This window comes from Biomphalaria glabrata, chromosome 1, assembly GCF_947242115.1.
Source record: "Biomphalaria glabrata chromosome 1, xgBioGlab47.1, whole genome shotgun sequence".
NCBI classification, from domain to species: Eukaryota; Metazoa; Mollusca; class Gastropoda; family Planorbidae; genus Biomphalaria; species Biomphalaria glabrata.
Genome location: NC_074711.1, coordinates 62368441 through 62394164, shown reverse-complemented (window position 1 = coordinate 62394164; position 25724 = coordinate 62368441). Strand labels below are relative to the sequence as shown.

At 35.9% G+C, this 25724-nt stretch overlaps 1 protein-coding gene across 8 annotated transcripts in view; it reads right to left on the bottom strand.

The window, feature by feature from the left end:
* The window catches only part of LOC106075822 (polycystic kidney disease protein 1-like 1), a 183267-nt gene that overhangs the window by 24771 nt on the left and 132772 nt on the right, over positions 1-25724 (bottom strand). For all 8 annotated transcript variants that reach the window (XM_056006474.1, XM_056006510.1, XM_056006470.1 and 5 more), the window contains 2 exons: positions 21594-21780; positions 11042-11098 (listed from right to left, as the gene is read on the bottom strand). In XM_056006474.1, coding sequence (XP_055862449.1) covers positions 11042-11098; positions 21594-21780 — 244 coding nt within the window. The remainder of the gene's footprint in view (positions 1-11041; positions 11099-21593; positions 21781-25724) is intronic.

Genomic DNA, 25724 nt, shown 5'->3' with positions numbered 1-25724 from the left:
AACTTATGTCTGTGCAGTGTGTGTGCAAGAATTTCTATTGTGCGCACTAGAATGTGTTGTCTGAACTAGAATGTATTGTGCACCTTGTTAGACATTCCCTTCAACACAACAGCCACTACCAACATCATTATTCTTGATAGGACTTGGAAATAATACGGTTAAGCAGAGAATAATACGCTTCTGCGAGCACGAAAAATCAATAGTAGAATTAAGTTATGACTTAGGGTTCCAACTCTAGGTAGAGAGCGACTGCTAAATAATATATTGGGGCAGGACTACAACGGCTAATGAAAGCAAACTGATAAAAGGTCATATCAGCTAGAAATGTTCACTTTCAAAAAAAAATCTAGATAGAACTATTGATTGACAAAGGATGAAGTGAGACTTGGCTAAAACAATGTCAGCGCTGGTCAATGAGATCTTTATGGAAGAGTCAAGTTCAAATAGTGTTATATAGTCTTTCAGACACGTCAGTTCCATTATTCCAATCAGCTTTGTCACCTCCCCCCCCCCCGGTAAAAAAAAAAGGAATCTAAGCGAAAAAATGCGTAATTCAGATGTGCAAAATCAAATAACAAATTGAGGGCGGGAATGAGAGTCGGGAAGAGAAGGCTGGTGGAGGGAGAATTTTAAAAAGTGTATGAATGTGTAGAGCTGTTGAAATGTGTAGTGAAGAAACCTACTTTCAAAAGTTGTAGGCTACCAAAGGAGTGAGACACTAGTCAAATATACAGAAGGCCATGTTCATTTTAATTGTCACAGTTGCAGAAAAACATTTGGAACTAAATCTAGTTTCTTTTATTCTTTAGTTGATGCCAAAACAAAATGCTTCCAATTCTAATTGTCGTGTAGCGAAGAGCCCTGAAGACAACCATGAGACCACTGTAATCGATGACTAGAACTTTGAGCACCGTTACATGAGTATCAAACAAAAACATACTTGGAGATTATGATCCATTTTTATTTTCATGAATTTGACGAGTGGGATAAATACACACACACACTGTAGGAGAAACGTGGGATACAGTGTACATGTATTGGATTTAGTGACCACATCTTCACCCAGGCCCAGAAAAGGTGGGTGATCAATAAGGGACAACTTAGTCTATTGAATCATTAAATTAGAATAAAGATAATTTATAAATTGCATTCTATATAACTAGCTCATTCATATTGTAATATTGTCAAAGCAAACGTTTCCCAAGGAGACCATATTTCTATCCCTTATACTATTCCAAGAGATAGAAAGGTGAGAGAAAGAAATCCGAAAGAGATAATTGTGGGAAGTTTGGTCCATGCGTGACATTCATACACACACATCACAGTAGAGACAAAGTCACATTGTAATCGTTCTGATAAGTCACCAACAACATAACAATAGGAGATCATTATTACAAAGCATATATCAACTCATTCTGTTTGTCTGGTTATTTCTCCCACAACCAATCTCGGATCTAGCTGAAATTTTGCACACTTTTTTCTTTGACCTGACAACACAAGAACCAATTTTTTTAAACATCCATTAGTTAAATTAAATAACTATTGGTCATTAATAATTTTGTTTGGTATCTCGAACAAGGGAAAGAAATAGTACTTGACTGAAGTGGTGTTACAAGCTGAATTAGTCCACTTTAAAAGTTGCCGCTTCAAAGTAGCTTTATACAAACAATACATCACTATACGATCTTCTATTTTCATAGGCGCCTCACTAGCAGAGTGGTTAGGATGTCGGCTTACGCCATGAGTTCGTTATCAGGTCGTCCCCCCCCCCCTCCTTTTTTATTTTGTAAACGCTTTTAAAAAGCGACTACGGTAAAAATTCACCAGATGTCCCTTTCTTTCTCTCTCCTTTTCCTAACTGGTCCAAACCAGTGATAGAATCATAGAGTAGTGAGAAAGCTAAAAGCACGAAAAAGCACTAAACAAAAACAATTGGTAAAAATATTTCTAATCGCACAGACTTCTTGTTGGTCTAGATCTATTACAAATTTAACTACTTAACTGATCCAAACTAATTGATACAATTACAATTCGTATAAGGTTTTATTATTATTATTATGTTTTTCTTGTTAGTAGTGGGTTTCTTTGTTGATCCTAGCACATAGGAACAAATTTAAGCTTATTTGTAACAATCTTGTATCCCAACAATACTAGAGTCGTATAAAGCATGAGATATAACTCTGTACTATATTACTTTTTTCATGGATGTTCTTGTCCATGTGTAAAATATAAAATATGCCTTCTTTAAAAATCCATTCTTTTTAATGTATTATTTTGGATGAAACATAACTTAAACTTGTAGGAGTAGTTGTGAAATGTCATAAGCCCCAAAAAAAGTTTTTCATTATCTCATTTAAAAAAGAAAAAGGTTTCAATGTAAATTCCTACACTATGCAGACTTAATTGAAATAACATATGGTTAGTCTTGACAAGAACAACACAATTAGTCTTTCAACTCACATTGAAAGGCGATGTTGAAGTCATTTTGGTTTTTGAGATACAGATGAACGTGGATAAAAACAAATAATGGGCTCGCCTAATACTTTATTTCAATTCAGAATGAACTTTGTCTGCCCGTTCAGAAATACATTGAGCTTTTAGAATGTGAAGATCTAGAAATAAAATCAAAAGACTTAGCCCAATCAAATCAAAGAATGGAATATTATCAGCTATTGTGTTACGCTGAAACATAAACTACTCGATGGCTGTGCGTGCCGACTAAAATCTATGGGAATGTATTCATTCAGTCTGCGAAAACCTATAATCCATTGTATTGCTATTGCAATAATAGCCCTGCTGTTAGCGCTTTAATGTCCAATGATAACCAAAACTAGAGAGCACAGAGCTGAAGAACAAGAACATTTATACCATCATAGTGTCTACATATATTTCATTGTTACTATTTTAGGTTTACACGTTTGGACTTTTTGAAACACAATTAGTAATGGATAGTAGCAAAAGTAAGGATGAAAGATAACTATGTATTTGTATTTATGAGAGAGATAGAGAGAGAGAGAGAGAAAGAGAGAGAGAGAGAGAGAGAGAGAGAGAGAGAGAGAGAGAGAGAGAGAGATGGAGAGAACGTACGTAAGACACAAGATGTTCCAGAATCTAATAAGTTTGAGCTAGACCTATGAATCACTGTCCAGCCTGCCACCAACAAGCTGCACACATCCATCTTCCACGGTTCATTAAGGTCATTCAATAACCAAAGTTTCTTTTTTAAAACAAAAAAATACAAATCAATGCAATACTGGAAAAAACAAAATGATTCTAGTTCTATTTCAAAAGGAAAGAAGAGCACGTCATTCCAGAAAACATCTGAAGTGCACAAACTCAATGGCCCAGTGTCACCACGTCAGAGTTGATGGGAACTTTTCCAATTTTAGTCACCGATGTTATCCTTCGATACCATTGCCTGTTAAGAAAGTGTTGTTTGTTTTTTTAAATCTAATTGGCGACAAGATATGCCAGTACAAATCAAGTAAGAAATGTCAATGTAACATTCAGTGACTAAATCTTCAGTCAGGACACACACATATCTCTCCGAAGTTTCTAAACTAGTGTACCTGCTTATCAAGCCGGCGAACATGTCGAGTGGGATTGTATTGATCAGCCTAACACGAATAATTGATGACGACTTTCAGGTGGTAAACAACAATTTCCATCGATTAACTAGTAGCACAGGGCCATAATATGGACGTTAGGAGACAGAGAATGGCCATTCGACCCCTTCCTCACATACAGACACACCACCAACGGTGTCCAAGGGGAGGACTATATTACAGATCTGTATGGTTAAATATCAAGTCTAATTAAAGTCCACCTCACTGATTGTGTGTAATTGGTGTGCAGTGGTTGGGGCGTAATCAATCCAATACTTATTGATTAAATCAACGATTTAGGACTGACTGAGGTGAAACCATGATAGCGGCAAGGAACCTGTCAATATTCCCATGCATTTGAACGTGTTCGCGAATGTACTCTATCACAAAGATCAAGGTAAAACAGCGTTAGGTCGCTCCCACCATTGAATATCACTTCATATTATCAGTTAGTGATGTTATCCTATTTGAATCGAAAAATTCCGTATCTGTTTTGAATCTTCATCTTTTGAACAAGGCTATGTCACACAGTCGAAGAGGTAGGCTACTTACCAAGCTTAGATAAGTCGAGCCACTTCAAAAGAAATGAATCCTTTACAAAATGTTTCCCTTCATCATCAGTTCAACAACACTATCTCTGGATAGCCTGATCAGATCAACACTATCTCTGGATTCAGGGCCGGTCTTAAGCCACTGCAACCTATGCGGCCGCAGTGGGCCCCGCGCTTTCATAGGCCCCACGCTAAGTATATATGTTATTGCATAAAGATGCAAAATATACGAAAAAGTAGTGGAAATTATTTTTAAAATCTCCTGAAAATTAGACGAAATTGTTATATGGAAAAAACAAATCTTACGCGAATAAAAAAAAAAAAGCATTGTCAGTTTTCATATTTAAATAAAAATATAACAATAGTGCGAATTTTAACCGAAACGAAAGTTCCAATAGAACTAGAATACGTTTTTAAAACGATCAAAACCCGAAAATGAGAACATAAAAATCACTTCTAGTGAGAAACAGATTCTATGAAGAATGCAAAAACTGCAGTGGTGAATGTCGTAAGAGAAGAAAATATGTAACACTAACAACTGATCAACATGTCATATGAAATGAAGGCAACAATGTAATAACTGATCAACATATAGTTATAGATAATGAACTAAATGTGGTCGATTCATTGAGAAATCTGGATTATCATGCCATGTGTCTAGAAAAAAATGGAAAGATCTTGTATTGACTGAGATTACATTTGAGAATTTTCCGAAAAATAAGGATGGTAGACATTTCACTTTAAGTGCAAGTCCAAACCTGGGTAATGGTGAAAGTGTTTTGCGTCCTTGGCTGATATATTCTGTGTCAGCAGACAAGATCTATTGTTTCTACTGTCGTCTACTGGAAAAACAAAAAAGTTCCTTTTTAAATGAAGGATTTGACCAGTGGCAAACTGTACCACAAGGCTAGCAGACCATAAAAAAAGACACCATGACCAGTTGCTGTGAAGCTGGAGCAAGACTAAGTAAAAAAAAAAAAACTGGCATTGACAAAGTTCACCAGGAGATGCTTTATTCTGAAACTAAACGTTGGACTAGTTGCGATTGTACGATTTCTAGCGAAGCGCAATTTGGCTTTCAGAGGGACCATTGAAAGACTTAAAGAGCCAAGTAATGGGAATTTACTGGTCTAGTAGAATTACTGGCAAAGTTTGATCCAGTAATGGGGGAACAAATTCGGCGTGTTACCAATGCAGAAATTCAAGATCGCTACCTGGGAAAGAAGATTACTGTAGTAGCTGATGCTGTTGTGAATTCTATCCTTCGAGACATCAAGAATGCAGTGATATTGGATTGTACTCCAGACATAAGTCACAACGAGCAGATGTTATTGGTATCTCTCAGATAAGGGTTAATATGAAAGAGCTTGTGGTTGTGTATGAACGTTTTAAGTTTCTTCCTGTTGTTTCTTCTTGTGACAGCGAAAAGAAGTTGGCTGGAAACATGGATGTTGTTGCAATCTTTCCAGCCAAAAGTCAAAGGAAAAGACAATATGATAAATCTGTGGAAAATTTCACACATCGAAAAACTGAAGATGGCTACATGATAAAATGTTTCAACAGAATTGTGAACACTGCAATTTACTCCTTGCAGCTGAGATTTGAACTGTAGCTGTGGCATCTTGTGAAAGAAGTTTCTCGCGTCTTAAACTAATCAAGAATTACTTAAGGTCAACAATTCATGAAGAGAGATTGATAAATGTGGCAATTCTTGCTATTGAGCGTGATCTATGTAGGAAACAGAATTTTGATGATCTACTGTATGACTTCGATACACACAAGGCTCGTAAAGTAAAGTTAATTTGATCGTGATTTTGTACTTAGTTAAGAATGTATAAAATACAAAGACGAATTTATTTTTAATACAAAATCTTAATTTTTACTTATTATCCTTATCCCTACCTAGAATAGGCCCCGCGCAATCCGTTTCGCATAGGGCCCCGCAATTGCTAGGACCGGCCCTGTCTGGATTGCCTGATCAGATCAACACTATCTCTGGATTGCCTGATCAGATCAACACTATCCCTGTATTGCCTGATCAGATCAACACTATCCCTGTATTTCCTGATCAATTCAACACTATCTCTGGATTGCCTGATCAGATCATCACTATCCCTGTATTGCCTGATCAGATCAACACTATCTCTGGATTGCCTGATCAGATCAACACTATCTCTGGATTGCTTGATCAGATCAATTTTTGTCTTCTACACCATGTGTGGTCAGCGACCGTGACATCCATTAAGTACATTATCAGGACTTATAGATTAGGTCAAAGTTCTCGTTTTGGTTAATCTAAGAAAAGACTAGATATAGTCAATAGTTGTCTCAATCCTTTTACCTTATTTTACACCCTTATACATTGTATTTATTTCACTTGTGAACAACATTGTAACAGAATAATAATAATAATAATAAATAAAGATTTTCATTTCCAGTAGGCCCGAATACATTTTTTTTTTAATCTTTGTTCGCGTGGAACAAAAAATTCCCATATGGACACACACTCAATTCCACACGCGCATGGTGACAGAAGAGCATCCGTTCTAGGTGATCAGTGCGTGCAGCTATTATCTCGCTTCCAGCATCTGTACAAGGACCTTGTGTATGTCGATAGACCACCGATGGCTCACAGTTCACATGACGAGGGTGATTTACTTTCGAGGGATAAATCGATTGTACAAGAGGCCTCCATCAACTATGTCAGCCGGATTATTAGGCGGCTTTTTTAATGGCATAAGTGAATGATAGGGCAGCCAAATGGAATGCAATAAAGCGCTGTCCATATTTTTCCTCCGCTGACAAGGTTCGCGACTCGATAATTATATTGATCATGTCAGAGCATTGTGTCAAATATTAGGAAGAAAATGCTTATTGCATTGAAAATTGTACGTGAAGATCAAGATCATTGAACTGAAATTAAAAACTGAGGTCTGGGCGACCCGATTTGGTAGCTAATTTAAAAAAGAGACTTCTAGTGGAATATTAAAGAAGATGATGGATTAACATGCAATGTAAACTGTAACACTTATACTAAACTAAGTTTTAAAAAAGCATTTCAATTCGGAAGACTAATTTTAAAAAGTTGTTTCCCCCAGTCGACTTAGTTTTCTTTTCAAATCAAGTTCTACACATACATTTAGTCAGATTTCTAGCACAGAAATGTGTATGTGGGAACAAGTTCTATACAGTCCGATTTCTATTCCAGAACACATGTATGTGGACCTCTTTCCTACTTAGACAGTACGTCAAAAACAAATACATTGTGTGTATGGGAAAACTATGCTAACGCATTACAATTTAAATGATGAAAACAACTCTATAATAGATGTTCACGGCAATGTGCTAAGAACGCTCTATAAGTATTGGAATATAATATGTAGGCCTATATTTAAATTGTTACAAATGAAAGGTAAACTCTCGAAAGATTAAAAAAGTTAGTGTTGCAGAGATTTAGAGCACTATGACAGCGATTCTGGAATTAAGTTTGTGTGGAACAAAACCACGAGGTCAATATTACTGCGTAATGTAAATATTTGTAGTTAATTGGCTATCGAATCATAGTTGAATATGCAGAACACTTAAAATTATACACCCTTGCGCACCTCCCCCCAACCCCACCAATAATCATAAGAGCAGTTGTTAACAGCTACATTTTAGTTTTGTCCCTCGAATATATCTATACACTTATAAAATGTCCAATGCAACAAAGTGTATTTAATCTACTCTTCTTCTCCTAGCAAAACACCGTGTCTTGGATAGACAAGTGTGTTCTCTTGTTTGTGTCTTTCTTTGGCTCTGTTAAAGCCAGTAGGTGATCTACCATTTCATTGGGAATTAAATAGCAAGACAACTGCTTTACAACTCGATCATTAGGTCTAGCTCACAACACAAACAACGCAATCTACAGAAAGAAAGACACAACATAGCAGGCTAAGTCTTGAGTCAGGTGAAATAATAGTGTTTAACTTTCACAACAGACTAAATGAAAAGCTCCTAAAAGTAAGTTCTAAAATACACCTGTACAGCCTGGCGAAGATGAATAACTTAAACTCCCTAATGTGACTGCTACATTTTATTGAAAGAATGTGTATTGAGTTTCTATGGAATAGATTCTTGCAATAACAGAATCTTTAGATTTTAATTGAATAATTCAGAGACACAAGTTAGATATACGCACACACAAAATCTAAATCTAGCACCAGAAATTCGTGAAAATGTCTGACTCTTGTAATAGTGCTTTGAACTCACTGTGTATTGAGTCAACAAAGTCTGACTGTAAAACACAAATAGTCCCAAGGCCCCTCCTTAGCCAGTCAGAATAATTGCTTTTTTTTATAATAAGCAGTTTGACATTTGTCCACACAGATTTGTATTGTTATAGGTATCAGCAAATGAAATGAAGCCATCATGCAGCAGCCACAATAGATCTTTTGTTGACACAGCTTGGTCATGTCCATAAAGATAATTCCAGGGAGGTGAACACGAGGAAAATGTTGAGGGGGAGGGGGGGACTATTGCAGAGCATCCACGCTTAATTCATTACCTAGTCATTATTGGCTTCATTTTAATTGATTTTAATGCAACACAAAAATCTTGACCGAATCATGATTTACATCAAGTGGCTAAAGACACTGAAGTGATCAGGGTATTGAAGGAAACATCCAGAGCAGACCACCCACACAGTTTGCAATTGATCCCACTTGAGCCCATTTAGAGATCTCTTAAGGATCGCTAGAACCCCCCCCCCAACCTTTCTCCTTTCCCTCCACAAAAATCAAGTCTATCTTCGAGAGACATCAATTACGTTAGTCTTAAGCTTGGAGACACAAAAGAAAGAAAAACTTTATTATAAGCGCTTGATTGTTTTTCATGCCAATCAAAAGTGATTGAAGAACTAGTTCAAAACACTAATACTAAGACGATAGACTAGCCAGAGCAAAGAAATAGGTCATGTTTTGGCTACAAACGAGAGTTGCTACGTTTAAAGGACACATCAATTTCATGACATTTAAATATGCATGAAATATCCATTAACAGCTTCAATTTTTGTTTTGTTTTGTTTTTGTTTTAGGAAGCAAAGAAAAAAATGTCAATTGATAATATGCCATAATTTGTGTGCTCCTGTTTAAGAAATCACAAGCCAACATTGTTTGGTAAAAGTTGCTCTGCTGTCAGGAATAGAAAAATGTATATTTTGAATTTCAACTGAAACCTTTTGTTATCTATTTTTCCAATCGTTACACAGCTATTCAAAAGTAAAATCATGGTGGAGAAGTTGTCCTGATCTATCTTGTCTATGTCTAGAGAGAAAATCCTATTGTCGGTGAGGCTATACGTGTAGCCTGGTAAGCAATACTTTGAATCCAATTGTACCAGGGAGTGGAACGCTGAGTTCTTGTGTTTTGAAGATGCATGAACCACAGGTTGATTTCAATAGGGAATAACTAATGTAATTGAAATCTTCTCTATCATTAATCATCAAGAAGCTATCATCCCCTCTCTTTTATTTTCCTTTCCCTCCATTCGTTACTGTGCGTCCTGAGTCTCACGTAGCTACTTGAGCGCCATGAGCAGCGGGAACGCCCGATTTAGCACGCACACATTGTTGGTCGTGCAATCATCCTAATTATGTTAGTTCTCTGAAAGCAGGCGTATCAGTCCCAGGAGAACTGTCACCACACCAGCCTAGTCTAATAGCATTAATGTTGCATGGGGGCCGGGGACATTCCCCCCCCCCCCCCCCCGCCTTCTTCCTCCTCCAAACGTGGGGCTGCTCTAGTGATCATCTAGCCGCTAATGCAGCAAGGTATGTGTCCTGGGTGCCAAATGAACGGTGGAATGCACGGGCGGTCAGGTAAACTTGGTCTCCTCAAACAAGTCCCTGCGTGAGGATGCATACAGAGAAGGGAAGCTACACATTCAGCTAAATATCAAGCACAAATGCAAGTACAAAGAACCAGATAGTCAGGGCTACAAATAAACAATGTTGGAACACATGAATAGATGAATAGAAAGAAAACTAGAAAGAGGCTTGACATTCTACAACTAGATTTAACCACAAAAGACAATGAACTTTCGTACTATCCAACTCTGTGATAAGGTTAGGTCTTTCCAAATTTATACCAAATACCGAAACTACACGTAAAACAAGTTTGAGCAGACCTTCAACAATAAATCATAGGATGCTAGAAAAGGTCGCATTACCAGAAAAACCAGTTATTGGGTTGAAGAAAGAAAAACGTCGGTTAAAACTATTCAGGAACGTGTGAGCGCATTTCTGTTGTTCTCTCTTTGAAGAACAGCTATTGTTCTTATAGTGTTACATTATATCAAGCACTGTCTTACATCAAATAGTAAGGAACACAGTGCTTCATACTGTCAGTCTACACTAGAAGACAATTTTGAAACAGAAATAAATACAGAAAGGCAAAGAAAAAAAAGTGAAGTTAATAATCGTAAAAACAAAAAGTACAAAACATTTGAGACGAAACTAGTAAAGATCGTGTAAGATCTATATTGATCACACTGTTTCTTACTTGGGCAATTCGTGCGAGCACGCGAATGTGTGTGTGTGTACGTGTAGTTTGTGAGCGTGTAAGCCTGCTTAAAAAAAAACAACGCACGAGCCAATCATAACTTAATGAAGATTGATGCCATGCCACATTTGTTAATAATTAATCACTAGCTTCAAATCAATTATTTTTTATTGGTTATAAATCAGAGTGCAATAATTGTGAACTTTGTTAACACTCGTATTTTTTCCCCAATTAGAAACAAATCCAATGATTGAAAACAAATAGTATTGAGCACAGTTGGATGGTCTTTCTATGAAGCAGCTAGTAATGAAGTAAGCAATAAGCTATGTGTCAATCAATGACTTACCTGAGTCGTTTGAGCAGTTATTTCAACCAGGCATCTTAAGGCTTGAATCACTTCAACCTGAAAACAAATGGAGCGCTTAGAAACACATGGAATGATAAAGGGAAGACCGGTTAGCTAGACTCCGCCCACAGATGAAGAATATTTAATTTAAATCTTTTAGTTTTGGGATCAAGCAATATGAGTGTTAAATTTAAAACATTCATTGGCCATGATGTAATAACTACTAAAAAACATGATAATCTTAAGTACTTAAGCAAATGCACTCATCAGTAACCTTTACCATGCATGCGATCTAAACAATTGTACATCAACCAATAGCAATCAATGTAGGAGTGTCTATTGTTTAGACCTAGATCCAATACAAGGTAGCTGGATTGAGTGATTCATTACAATAGTACAAATGATTTACTCGGCTGTTCGTTAGAGCTCAAACTAGTGTTTCTCCCAAACCGTAGCACACAAACATCAAATTCTTACAAGGCTGTACATTTGTTTATAGAGTTGAAATAGATAGGCCTACACTTTACAGCATAGCCATTGCAAGGGATGATCGGATATATAGCCCACACTGGTCCAATAAATCTTCTTCCAAGTTGTATCAAGTTATTTTTTGAGTGTGTGTTACTTGTGGCCAATTGCTGTCATATATTGCGGCTGCTACCGTGGTCCTGCAAAGGCTTAGGCGCTGATTGTCATAGCAAAAATGTAAATCCTAAAGCCTGATGGATTGTTCATTGGGTTTTATTCTACAGCTAGGCAGAGCGGACGTCACAGACACTTATACAGATACCTATTTGTTTCTAATCACATAGGTCCAACTATACCTAAGTATCGGGACATGAGACACTGTGTTTCTAAATCTTACTATCAGATTACAATGAGATAGATACAACGTACAACTGTATGTCAAGGCGGACAACACTTTCTAAAGAACACATTTTTCATAGGATTTTCATGATTTTTTTTAAATATTTCAACAGTAATCAAATCCTAACATATATACTAGATTGTTTGAATATATAAAGCACAATGAAAGTAGTATTATGTATGTATGTCCCGAATTAAAATCAAAACCGTTCGACCAATCTGGATAAAACTTGGTATACATGCTCCTTACATCATGGCGGAGACCGTTGTGTAGGTTTAAAACAAAACCGGAGGGCTCTAAAAACAGACAAAATATACCTAATTGTATCTCTATTAATGATGAAACTTTTTAACAAATCGGGTACACAGTATATATATATCGTGCTTTTTTTTGTGCCGGTACGCACCAGTACGGCGTACCGGCACCTTTTTCAAAGTGGGGTAAAATTATTACTTTTTTTTTATTTTAACGTTTATTATATTATATTATTAATTTATTAGTAGTTAAAAGTTAGGCAATCCATCACTGAGTACCGGCAACTATTTATTTTTTTTACAAAAAAGCACTATATAATATATATATATATATATACGGATAAAGGTTATGCTTGCCTTTGGTGTGGCGAAATATGTAGGTTTGGGAAATACTGCATTCCTCACTAATCTTCGGACTCGAAGACAAGCCTTATAATATATATTACGAAAATTTGTATTTGACAGTGAATAATATACAAGCCTATTTATTTGCACAATGTAAAATAAAATTATTTACCGAACAATAAGAAAACTATTCCCCATGAGTGCAAAATAGACATAGTCGAATAATCAAAGTAAACCCGAAACTTAGTGATGTCAACACAAGAACAGAATAGTGGAGCTTATACTGGCATCGATTGGAAACAATGATCGTTGTTGAACAAAAAAATCACTTTATTTAGATGTTCTAACTTTGTCTGGTTTCTTGAATCCAAGCCAAGCCAGTGCTTCAAGCGTCAATGGTCTGTTTTAAACTGGACGCAGGAAATGAAAACCCGACCTAAAGAAAAGTACAACTTCTAGTACCCACCACACAGGTTCCATACTTGGTCATTCCAAAGACCTAGTACTCAGTACAAAACTGTTGCGATGAATGGATGGGGTACGCAAGCCATGGTCTAAAAACAAAAGTGTCCTACTTACCAGCCATAATCTCCACTATTTACAGTCCACAACGAGTTCTAATACCAGTAATTGTGTCAGACCAGGGGTAAATCATAGGGGAAGAACAGATTTATTGCCAACTAATCTAATGCAAGCATGTAAGGTGTGGGGAGGTGGACTTCTAACTTACGTACGGTCACGTCTACTCAAGGTGACAGTCACTAATATTAAGGAAAACGTAGCGGGAGGAAAAGAAAAAGGAGGAGGAGAGCGTGTGTGTGTATATATATATTATTGTGAACTGGGGACTATAGATTTCTGTCCCATGAAGTGAGAGAGAGAGAGAGAGAGAGAGAGATCTGTGACTTGGGAAGTGAAAGTGTTGTGGACTTAGCTTCAAATTTCACCCACTGCATTGATTTTCATTCCTATATTTTTAGGAATAAACTTCTAACACAAATATTCAACCATTTGGTTTTGAGTTCATATTATTTCCTTCAATAATGGTGTGAAAACTTTCACTTTTTAGTATTAAATAGTCCAAAGACGCCGTATCTATAATAATACAAATAGTCAACTAAAAGCTACTTCCAAAGAAAAGGCGAACAATGAGGCACAGCGCTGTTAATCGTGAATGTTGCATTGACTAGCAAGGGCCCCCGCGTGTTCACTGATATAAAACTGGGTTATAGTAAGAAGTTCATCTAGAGCTCTCAAAATATGAGGATTTTTTCTTATTTTGACCATGCTAATTACATAACACTTGCAATTCCATTCAAAGTGAGTGAGATTAGTGTGCCCACTGGATAAGTATCTCAGCCAATATTAATTCCTTGGGCAACATGTTCTCTTTAGAAACTTGACTTTGGCACTATCAAAAGCTAAACGTTTCTACACTTGTTGGTCTTAATAAAACTATACAGACTTCCTCTCAGCCTCATGTCTTTAATCAAACATGTTCCTATGGCTACATTGCATTGAAGTTACAGCCTCGGAAAGGAAAACTTTTCATTCAAATAAAAGCATTCCATTTAGTCGTGGGATAAATCGCTGTTTGAATTACTTCCACTTACAACCTTCTCTTCACTTTTATTTCACCTACTTTGAGAAATATTGTTTCACATTTCGCATGGCCACTGGGACAGGATTTTTGTTTTCTCTTATGTCGATGTGAGTTTGTTGGTATGACTGCACCTCGGTTTGCCCCTAAACCTAATCGATAAATGACGCATCCTACCCATCCAACCCTGCAAGTACACGCATCCTTCTATTATTTATCTAAGGATGAGTTGAGTCCATAATTATTGTTTCTATCTAAAGAACCTGTTATTAAAAGATTTTGTATGTGTACCAAATGTCTTTGAAGAAGTTGAATATCAAAGTAAAAATGTTAGGCTGTCTTGCAGCTGTTTAGATAAACTAAGATGAAAGGATCCATTCATTGTATTCATGCTAACATCTCGTGTTAGGCTTTTAAGTTTTCTACTGGAAATAATATTTTTAAAAAGTGTAGGTATGAAGAAACAATGTGTACCACGCAAGTGAGGCGGCATGTACTCATGTAAAGTACTGTATACACTCTATGTTCAAGTGTAGAAGTACAAGTTTTCAAAGGGTACGACGTTACCACGGGCTACACTCTGGGCGGGTGGGAGTTTTAGGTGTACTACTGTCCAATACGACTTGGCAGCAGTGTTACATAACGGCACAGTCAGAACTTCAGGCCATATATATTTTCTATTTTTCCGTGCTGTTGTTTTTTCATTCAGATAATTTATGTTCACTTTCTGGCATTGGTCAGATGGGATTCTAGGCCAGTGATGGGCATACTACGGTCCACGGCACAAATCCGGCCCGCCACATGTTTTGTAACATAAATAAGAAATAAAAATTTCACATAAAAAAAGTTTTCGAGTTTTTAATGTCTAAATATCAAACCAATCCAAATTGTAAAGCATGTAAAAATTATTTGCTCCTGTGGTTTACTCACAGACCAATTCAAGAGTGCCTTAACTCCATGAAATCTGAATACGGGACGTCTTGCATTTATCACAGATCTTCTTTGTCACATGAACACATTAAGGGGAAAAATCAATTTCTTGATGATATCTTGAATGTTTCAAACAACAACTTCTGCTTGCCAATAAGTTAGCTGAAAATGACTTTTATTCATGACACTGAGAAGGAAGACAAGTTTAGGAATTATAAAAATAACTTGAGGCGATTTCATGGCAAATTTGATAGGAAATTTGAAGACTTCAAAGTTAATGAAGAAGATTAAGCTTTTTTCAGCATGCCTTTTTTCGTAGATTGTGAAGTAGTTCAACTAGGCATGCAACTTGAATTAATTAAACTTCGATCTAGAAACATCTTAACCATTTATTTCTAAATGTTCCACAATGATTGAATTTAGTTTTCCAAATTCAGTATCTCATGCTTAGAGAATTTGTGAAAACTTTGTATCTTTATGTATCAGTGAGCAATGACTACGTCCCGATTTGAACCAAATTATTTTTTAAAAAATCTTAGTTTCATCCTTAGTTTCATTTCGATGTTATAAATCCAATACTAAATTTCTGTATTTGTCTTTTATTGGAGATTGACATGAATGGCGGAAACACTATCCCTAGCAAGTATCTGGCCTACAAACTAAAGTGAGTTGTGTATTTTAAAGGAATATCATTTTTTAATTGAAACTATTTAGCGTTGCAGATTCCAAATGTTTTTAATCCCTTCGCTGTAGAACAAAATAATTTCCTATGAAGGAACAATTAGACTTTAATTCTATGGTAGTGGTGCAACTTAATAGTAATTCAAAAACTATATGGGTAACACCCGGATCTGAGAATGCTCAATGCTAGACTGATGCCTACAAAAGCAATTTGAATCTCAGCTCTTTTGTTTGTATGTAGTAGGCAACATTCAAGATCAATTGAGCGTTCTTCACATTGTTTATCGTGAAAATCTCCAATTAAAAAACAAAATATTTCCTTTAAGTTTTTGACCCGCTCCTAAAGAAAATGTGCCCTTCTGCGCCACTGGGTCTGTAGGAGAAGTGTTCATCCAGTAGGTATTCTAAGAGTAAAAATGTTTGCATCATGTAAGGAAGTTAGTTGTATGCATTTGTCGACATTGACCTAATGAAGTATCATATTGAATAGACAAAAAAAATGAATACCAGAATAATATCGTTGATAATTTCTCTTTCAAAAAGTTTTTTTTTAGGTTTGCGTATGTCAAATGTTCTCTCTGTTAGACAATTCCAACTTATGAAATATTTTTGGTTTTATAAGAGGAAAAGGAGCGAATAAAAAAGGCAACTGTGAAATAAAACCAAGGGGAAAACAACACAGAATGCCAAATCGACCTTAGACTTTAGTTTAAAAAAACCCACTGATTTTCAAGGAGAAACTGACCAAAAAAAGAGTATCAATCATTAGCCCGTGCATATATCAATGTCCAACTGAAAAACAATTTGACCACAACAAAATGTCAAAACCTTTCCTCCAACTACTTTTTTTTTTCACGATAAACTTTCTTTTCTGAAACTTTTTTTTAAAAACATTATTTAAATGAATTTCTAGGCTGGTTAAAAATATACTAATGTCATAATTATGTCTTAAAATAGAACACTTAGTAGCTGAATCTTTGGTTCTGTCACTCAGCTCTAGCAGCAACAAGCTGTTCATGGTGCACGATGACAGATAATAAAAGATGGCCGAGGGTGGAGCTGAGTCAGCAAACACACAATCGCCTAGAGACTCGACCAGAGCGGTTTCAATTACATAGCTGATATTTGGAGCAACCATCTCCTCTCTAGAAATCAAGTGAATATTAATCCTACTTAAATATCACGCCGAAGGCAATGCCCTATCCCCCTCTCTCTCTCTCTTTATCATAGAACAACAACATATCTGTCTAAAACAGCAACAGTTTGCATAAACAAAACCTCAATCGATAAAACATACTTTTTAAAACAGCCCACACCAGTTCAATATATCGAAAGTTCGATATAAGTATGATATATATCTAAGTCCCGCGCTCACGGTTCTAGTTCCACAGTTGCTTCTAAGCGCTTTTAATGTAGTAAATCAAGTTATTACTGTATGTCATGCACTGATGTGCACAACACAAATGAATGGATTTGGTGGATTCAATTCCTAAACCACTCAGACATGCGGTCCTTGTTGAAACAAACAACTTGATTCACAAACTACAATGCAAATCGATTTTCATCAGATCTATATCAAAAATAAAAAAAAAAAGTCAATTTTCTGATATTTCTTGATTGTTATTCCTGGTGTTGAATTTCTTGATTTTGTTACAAACGTTAGTTATTCAATTAAACCTCACTTAAGCGATTATCAGAGTTCAACACTATACTTAGTGGGGCTACACATGATAGAGAAATTACTGTGGTTTAAGAATTCAAATTGAAAACATTTCGACATAAAATATCGAGAAATTCCAATATCTAATAGCTATAGGACTCAACATTTGTAAGAAGGTAAAATAAAATATGAGCGAAAAATATAAGCAAAAATGTGGACTGTTTTGAGAAAGTTCACGGTCCAATCAACAGTATATATTAGTATAATTATAATTTTTAAATACGAGGGTATTAGGTAGCCAGTACTTCTAGGTTATCTTTCCACAATTTTTTTTTAGAGAAAAGCGCGCACAAGCACAAATGAAATGTATGCAACATTGAAGGAAAGAAATTTTATAATAAGTGAATGAAAAAAAAGTATGCTGTCGCCAAAAGTAAACCGTGAAGGCACCAAGCCCAAATGGAGAGCCTGTTCAAACCAAACCTAATCATATGTCTGCAGGAATCAATAGTGCAATTTCCGGCAGCACGGGACACGAAGCTCTCATCTCATCAGCGGCAGCCTATTTCCCAATCACCATCTGTCACAATTAAATCACCCAAACCACATCAAGTTAGTCTACTAACTAGTCACTACATCGAGAAACAAAAGTGTGACCGTTTTTTTTTTTATATCTTTTTATGACACAGTTAAAAATATCCAAAGCAGTTTACACTCAGACCAATTGACTAGTCGTATATGTTTTCAAAGAGCTATCAAAACGTTTAGACAATAATTGAGGAAATACATTTGTCAGGAGAAAATACGGATGGGTTTAACAAAAAATAATCATCTCTTCTGAACACAACTGCTGTTCTCTCAAATCCATGAATTTTTTATGGTATTGCTCCGTCTGGATAGCAGCCTATCACGCTTCCTAAGCATAAATAAAACAGTTTCTTCAGGGAAAAAAAATTCGATTTTTTTGAGAGGCGAGCGGGAGAGGCGTTCTGTTGAAATCAAACTTTTTGGCTTAACCTCTACAACAGGGGGACACGACAATTCGTTCACTGACATTTCGTTCACCGACAAATCGTTCACGACTTTTCGTTCACGCGACTATTCGTTCACCAGACATTTCGTTCACCAGACTATTCGTTCACGCGACTATTCGCTCACGGACTATTCGCTCACAGACAACTTGTTCACCGACAACTTGTTCACCGACAGTTGGTTCACGACAAATCGTTCACGCGACTAATCGTTCACGAACAATTCGTTCACAGACAAATTGTTCACAGACAAATCGTTCACTGAATATTTCCAAAAACAAAAAAATTGCTAGAGATCGGGCCTGATCCGAAATTCTTTGTAAATTTTTGTTTGTTTGTTGTTAATATTTTGTTAACGAGGACAGTATGTAATAAAAAATTATACTTAAAAGAAAAAAGAGATCTTACAAGCAAGCTGAAACATTTAAATGGGCCCTCACTTTACTATAGGTAACATTTTTACTTTCAACATGTAGGCCTTCTTTTACACTCATGTCCATTATGTGGTCTTGTTCGACCTACCCATATTTGCTTATCTTCTTAATAGCGGTCCAGATGTTTAATTAACATACCCATTTTATTGATATCTTATTAACAAAAACAAATCTTATCTTATATAATACAGACGTTTCTTCAAAAAAGAAGATGATTACGTCCTACGCGTCATGCATTCTGCCAAGTCACTGGTTTTCCTGGCTAGCTCAGACACACTAGTATTTTTTCCACAATCCTTTCAGTGTTTTTACGAGAGATAATTTAGATTTTTAACAATGGTACTAGATTTGGTACAATATATGGTTTCACTGTTTAACTCTGAACGTCACATACTAGATACAGATCTAAGGTTAATACTTATCAATTAAGACATCTAAGAAAAAAAAACTAATTACATATAGAACACTAGGAAATATTTTGGTTCCCTATCAAAAAATTATAATTTATTGCAAAACAACAAAATAAAAATGTTTCAATAAATTTGTTATTGAAGTCAAAGCAATCAAATTAGTCTACCAATGGGTAGTCACATATAGAAACAAGTTAACTAAAATAAAAAATAAAATAAAACTTCTTTTAAACTTGATGGAAAGTACTATACTAGTGTCTAGTAGATATTTTCAATGTTAACAGATTGGACATGTGTATAGGCAATGTCCAATAAAGTTTTATTTCCAGAGGAGCCAGTCTGTCTAGCACTTAACTAGGTGTTAACTAGAGTATCCAGATGAATGGGTAGATTCCCGGTAGATGAAAAAAAGAAGGGGGTGTAAAGGTATATTAAAGGTGAAAGTAAAAATGTTACCTATAGTCAAGTGAGGGCCCGTTTACATTTTTCAGCTTGCTTGTAAGATCTCTTTTTTTTATATTTTTTTTTATTTTAAGTATAATTTTTACCACATTCTGTCCTCATCAACAAAATATTAACAACCACAACAACGAAATTAAATAAACTCGGATTTGACCTGATCTCTAGAAATTTTTTGCATTTGGAAATAATAGCTACAAAAGTTTTAATGTAAATAAATTAAACACGCGACGAGAATATATAATATAAACAATATGTTACTATCCAGTGAACGATTTGTCTGTGAACAATTTGTCCGTGCCGTGAACGAATAGTCGCGTGAACGATTTGTCGCGTGAACGATTTGTCGTGAACCAACTGTCGGTGAACAAGTTGTCGGTGAACAAGTTGTCTGTGAGCGAATAGTCCGTGAGCGATATGTCGCGTGAACGAATTGTCTGGTGAACGAAATGTCTGGTGAACGAATAGTCGCGTGAACGAAAAGTCGTGAACGATTTGTCGGTGAACGAAATGTCAGTGAACGAATTGTCGTGGAACCCTACAACAGCAGGTTGGGAGTGCGTGCTGCCAACTAGAAATGACATTTTCGCCAATATCAGTTTATTTCCTGTTCACGTTCAGGAAGACACAATAGTTGGTGAATGTGTACATGTATGACTGTGTTAGTATTTACAAAAAATATTAGTTGAATACAAGTTTTAGAACAAGCCATTTTAGAATGAAAAAAACCTAAAAGATGACGTGAACTATTGCTACTCAATGTACTTTAATCTATTGGTTATCACGTTCAGTACATTGTCAAGTCTACATGACCAATTGGCAGCGATAATGTTGCATTACGAAGTGTCTCACTACGTCCAAGATTACAATATGTATAATATTGGTGCCTAAATATACGTCAGCACGTATCTTAAATGAAAGAATTACACAAAAATAATGTTTTTTAAATCATTCCAGGCTTTCATTTTGTTACCACTTCATAATAACAATGAACGGGCCCGTCCCCCCCCCCCCCCCCTTTGTCTCTGGCTGTCCCAGATCAGGTATAAATTGAGCCAACTGTTGGTGTTGCATTAGCCCAGACTGTGAAGGCGAGTAATGAATCACCCAGCGCTCACCTCCCTTTCCTAGTCAGGGGAGCCTCTCAAGGAAGGAAACACAAATTTGCTTACACTCTGCTCCACCACCCCACCCTTTTTCTCAACGAGCCAAGATGAGTTTTTTTTCTGCTCTGATTCCAATCATAGTCTCCAATGGTCTATTCTTCAGAGTTCTTTCACTTGACCACCTCCCTCTCACACAGCTAATCTTATGGTTAATGAAGATTGATCCGGACCTTTTTACCCCGCTGTTTTTATACTATACATTTTTTTCTTCTTTTCATGCAGAACTTTTCTCTCTCTAGTGGCCAACATTCAGTGTTGATCAATGAGTAATTATATTAGTTAACTTCCCAATGGTTACATAGTGTCTCAGGCCTGACCACTTTTGTCCAGTTTTTGACCTTTGGTTTCTCAGTTCAGATGTACTGTGCAGTTTGTTTTTAATCCTTACTTTTTAGTGTTTTCAATTGTACGATTATTATCTTCAACACACTAAACTTTTTCAATGACTGTCAACAACAATTCTAAAAGTCTATGGATCTTAAGCTATACGTGAAATAAGACTATTTCTATTGATATGCAAGCTTCTTTGAAGGGCCCTTATTATAACTAATTTTTTTTAAAATCATAAATGCATTATTTACGCCATTTAAAAAAATTCAAAATCCTCTTTTAAAGAATTTTAGATGGTTTTTTATTAATGATAGCTAAATTCAGAGTTACTTTTCCTAACCAAGCTACTAGTAGTGGTGAGTCAATGGAATGTGAAGCACTCACCTCATTACGTATCGGTACATCGCCAAGGCTGCTTAAAATATTCGCTCGAATTGCACTATCAAGTTGTCCAGTGGTTGTCAATTCGTTCAGTCGTAGTGCGAGCTGAGTCAGAGGGCCAAATAAGTCATGGCTTGTCCCCTCAAAGATAGAGTGTGAAGTGAAGTCTTGCAATGCGTAGGTTTCATTCCTGAAAAGTGAAAGAGAACGGTCATTTCAGTTCAACAGGTCGCACCTTCTAGACAGAATGCTACTAGCATTTTTTAAAAAGAGATAACAAATAGGTTAGTCTATTCTGTTCTAGATATTATGCTGCTACCATTTTTTAAAAAGAGATAACAAATAGGTTAGTCTATTCTGTTCTAGATATTATGCTGCTACCATTTTTTAAAAAGAGATAACAAATAGGTTAGTCTATTCTGTTCTAGATATTATGCTGCTACCATTTTTTAAAAAGAGATAACAAATAGGTTAGTCTATTCTGTTCTAGACAGAGTGCTACCATCATTTTTTTTACAAGAGATAACGAATAAGTTAGTCTGTTCTTTCTAGACAGAGTGCTACTACTATTTTTAATAGAGCCGAGTACAACTATGAAAATATTTCGCTCATAACAATACATGACATTTGTTCTATGAGTATGCTGAGCATACTTAGAAGGACTACAAAAGCATTGGTTTAAAAAAGAATGTAGTTAGAAACTCCGACACATATATTCAATCGCGTCATTCCTGTTCGGTTAGGACAAACTAAGTCTAACTTTCTCTCTAATGTGCCACAGGAAGCAAGCGGGTCGCGTGGGGTCTGCCAGATGAGATCATCACACGACACCTGTCATTAAAGCCAGAAATAAGTTCAGCAATAAATGCAAGCAAATGTGACATGATGATACTCTCGTTGTCGTTTGGAAGTGAACTCAGCTGCACGCAATGCCAGGACTGGACACTTGAACACAGTGCCTGAGCAAATGGAGCTGGACGCCAGCGTTGGAGGGATTCAATGGACGTGAGTACATCTCACGCTATTTAAAGCGAGAAAGTTCTTCATCTTACTTTTCAAAATGAATATCGTATCTGAACGTTTTGTTGTTGCCCTCTGAATTAGGTAAAGTTGTCTTAAAAAATGTACTTCAATTATTTATTGATTGAAAAGGAAGGAGGAAATGACTTTTGATATTCTAAACACGCTCTGTGATGTGATCTTCAAATCCTACACTCTTTAGCGAGCAATTCTTCTATGTATGTATGTATGTATACATATATATTTATATATATATATAAATTTTATTTCGAAAACGGCTCTAACGATTTTCTTTAAAATTTCAAGGTATGTGAATATTAATGAGAAAAAATTCTCAACTCATTGGCCACATCGGGAAAACTCGACAGTTATAACGGTTTGAAAATGTCTCATTATTGAAAAATTAATTTTGGCTAGAAAGTTTTATGAATGAAGTTTTTTCCATGACGTCAAAGGGAAAAAAACTTGACACCGCTTACGTCACTATGCTCACAGCACTACGCTAAGACATTTCTTCGCAAACAAGAACAAGTTTTAATGAATCAATTGGCCTAATTAAACATTTGCGCACCATCTAATTTTAGATTGATTTATTATGTAACTATGGAAGAAAAATAATGACATTAAATTTCTTGATGTGTGATAAGTTATTGTCTTTTAAAGGCTTTATAAATTGTTTACACTTTAATTGCGTAGACCCGTGGGTAGCTTTTACTTTGTTACTATTTTGCTGGTGAATTATTGCAATGTGTTCCGAAGTCTACTGTCCCATACCAAAAACATAGGAAATGGTCATAGCACAGCTTGTCTATGCCTTACTTGCACACACTGAACAAGATAACCAGGGCCGGCCCTAACAGTTGCGGGGTCCTATGTGAAATGGATTGCGCGCGGCCCAATCAGGGTAGGGATAAGGATAATAAGTGAAAATTAAGATTTTGTATTAGAAAATAAATTTGTCTTTGCATTACATTTTTAATTAAATGAAAAATGACAATGCCGTCTTTTTATCGCGTGTAGGATTGGCGTTTGCCATATTGATTGACACCCCAAAATGACAATTTTGTCTATTTTAAGGACATTTTTATGAGTTTCAGGAAATTTCCAGGATCTCCTTGAAAACAAGGAGACCACGGGAACCCTATTATAAGTTATAATGGTTTAATTTAATAATTTACACCTAGAATTAGGGCGGGGCTTATGAAAGTTCGGGGAAGTCATGTTCCAGAAGTCACCCAATAAAGGCTACTCAGCCTAAAGATCACCGCGCATAGACATCCCTTAACGTGGTAGATAACTTTACATATCTGTGAAGCACAGTATCAAATGACGCATTGCTTTAAAGGGAGGTTGATATGTGATCAGGAATAGTGGTGCTTTTGGAAGCCTCCAAGCGAGAGTGTGGCAAAATAAATCACTCCGCCTGTCTACAAAAATCAGTGTCTACCAAGTAGTGGTTCTCTCAACCCCTCCTTGTGGATCTGAGACATGAGTACTTTATAGAAAGCAACTAAGACTTCTTGAACGCCTTCACCAAAGATATTTGCACACCATCATGGACAAACGGTGGCAAGACCGCACCGCACTACAAACAGCGATATTCTTGCGAAATGGTATGAACATAGACCATAGACATAAATAAATATAGTCTGGCCAATTAAAGTTTTATGAAACGAAAATTTGTGAATTGCAATTTTGTGTACTTTATTATACAGCATTTATGAGCAGTATAAAAGTTAAGTATTCATATCTATACACACCTATATATATATATTGAAAATAAGGAGGCAGTGCAGTTTTCTTTAATCTCTAAGAATGAAGATCATGCAACTTTTCATATTTCGGAAATCCGAATACAATAGATGTACATGTTTTCAAGTTACATGAAGTTACTTCCTTTTTCCAGTCTATATTTATTTATGTCTATGACATAGACATATATATATATAGAGACTGGACGATAAAGTGAAAATTATTCTGGGAAACATTTGGGGAAAGATAAGTTTGTATGAGTTATACAGCAGTTATGAGCAGTGTAAAATTAAAAGTATTTATAGTTTGTTTGTTTTTTCAGCCATAACCTATACACCCCTAGAATTCTAGATTTTATATATGCCATGTTTTTTTTACTATTAAATTTACATAATTAAAATAATTATAAATAGTTTTAAATACTAGATTTAGACCGCCATACATTAATAAAGAAGCCATGTCAACAAACATAGATCCACATCACAAACCTGTATATATTTGCCTATGTCTATGATTATGAAACAAAGGCAAAATATTGGGAATATGGCAGTTTTGTACTTTTCAAAACTAAAGATCATAATTATATATTGGCTGAAATGTTAGTCCTAGAATTTATAGCTCAATTGCCGCCATTTTTTTTTCACATAGATATAGTACATAAAACATATTTGACTTCCACCAAATAAAAATAACTTCCTACTTCCAGTCTATATTTATTTATGTCTATGGGTATGAACTTGTTATAGTCCGACAGTCACGCTGGGCAGGGCACTTTTTTTTTTAGTGATCTGAAAGGTGGTCGGCGTAACAGAGATGCCCCACAATAACGCTTCTTACGGGATACTAACGCGATGTTTTTCAGTCTCTTAGGAAAAAAAAACGATATTTTACTTTGTTACAAGGTGAACGTTTTACCCTAGAACGTAGAGATTTTGCATCAATTGATGCTTCGAACTAAAGCCATAATGAATATACTAATTGCACTATTAAATCTCAGAACGTAACCATTTTAGAAGTTACACTGCAAAGACTTTCTTTCAAGCAAATAATAACCCAATAGTTTTACGCAAAAGATGCATTGTAAAACGACATGACGTGAGTTGTGGTTGTCTAAACTCTAAACTGTAGGAGGACGTTTCGTAATTACAAAAATATTCCCAAAATGACTTCGGGTATATATCCTTCCTTAACAAATTATTCATCGATCGAGGCTCGGTCACCTGGTACTTAATAATAATGAGTGAAAGCACAACTAGAGTTGCCCAAATGTGTCTGACACACTATTTCATTGAACAATCAGTAAACACGGTGCTACACTAAGTAAGTAATGACAACTATAAAAATTTTTTTTAATTTTATCTT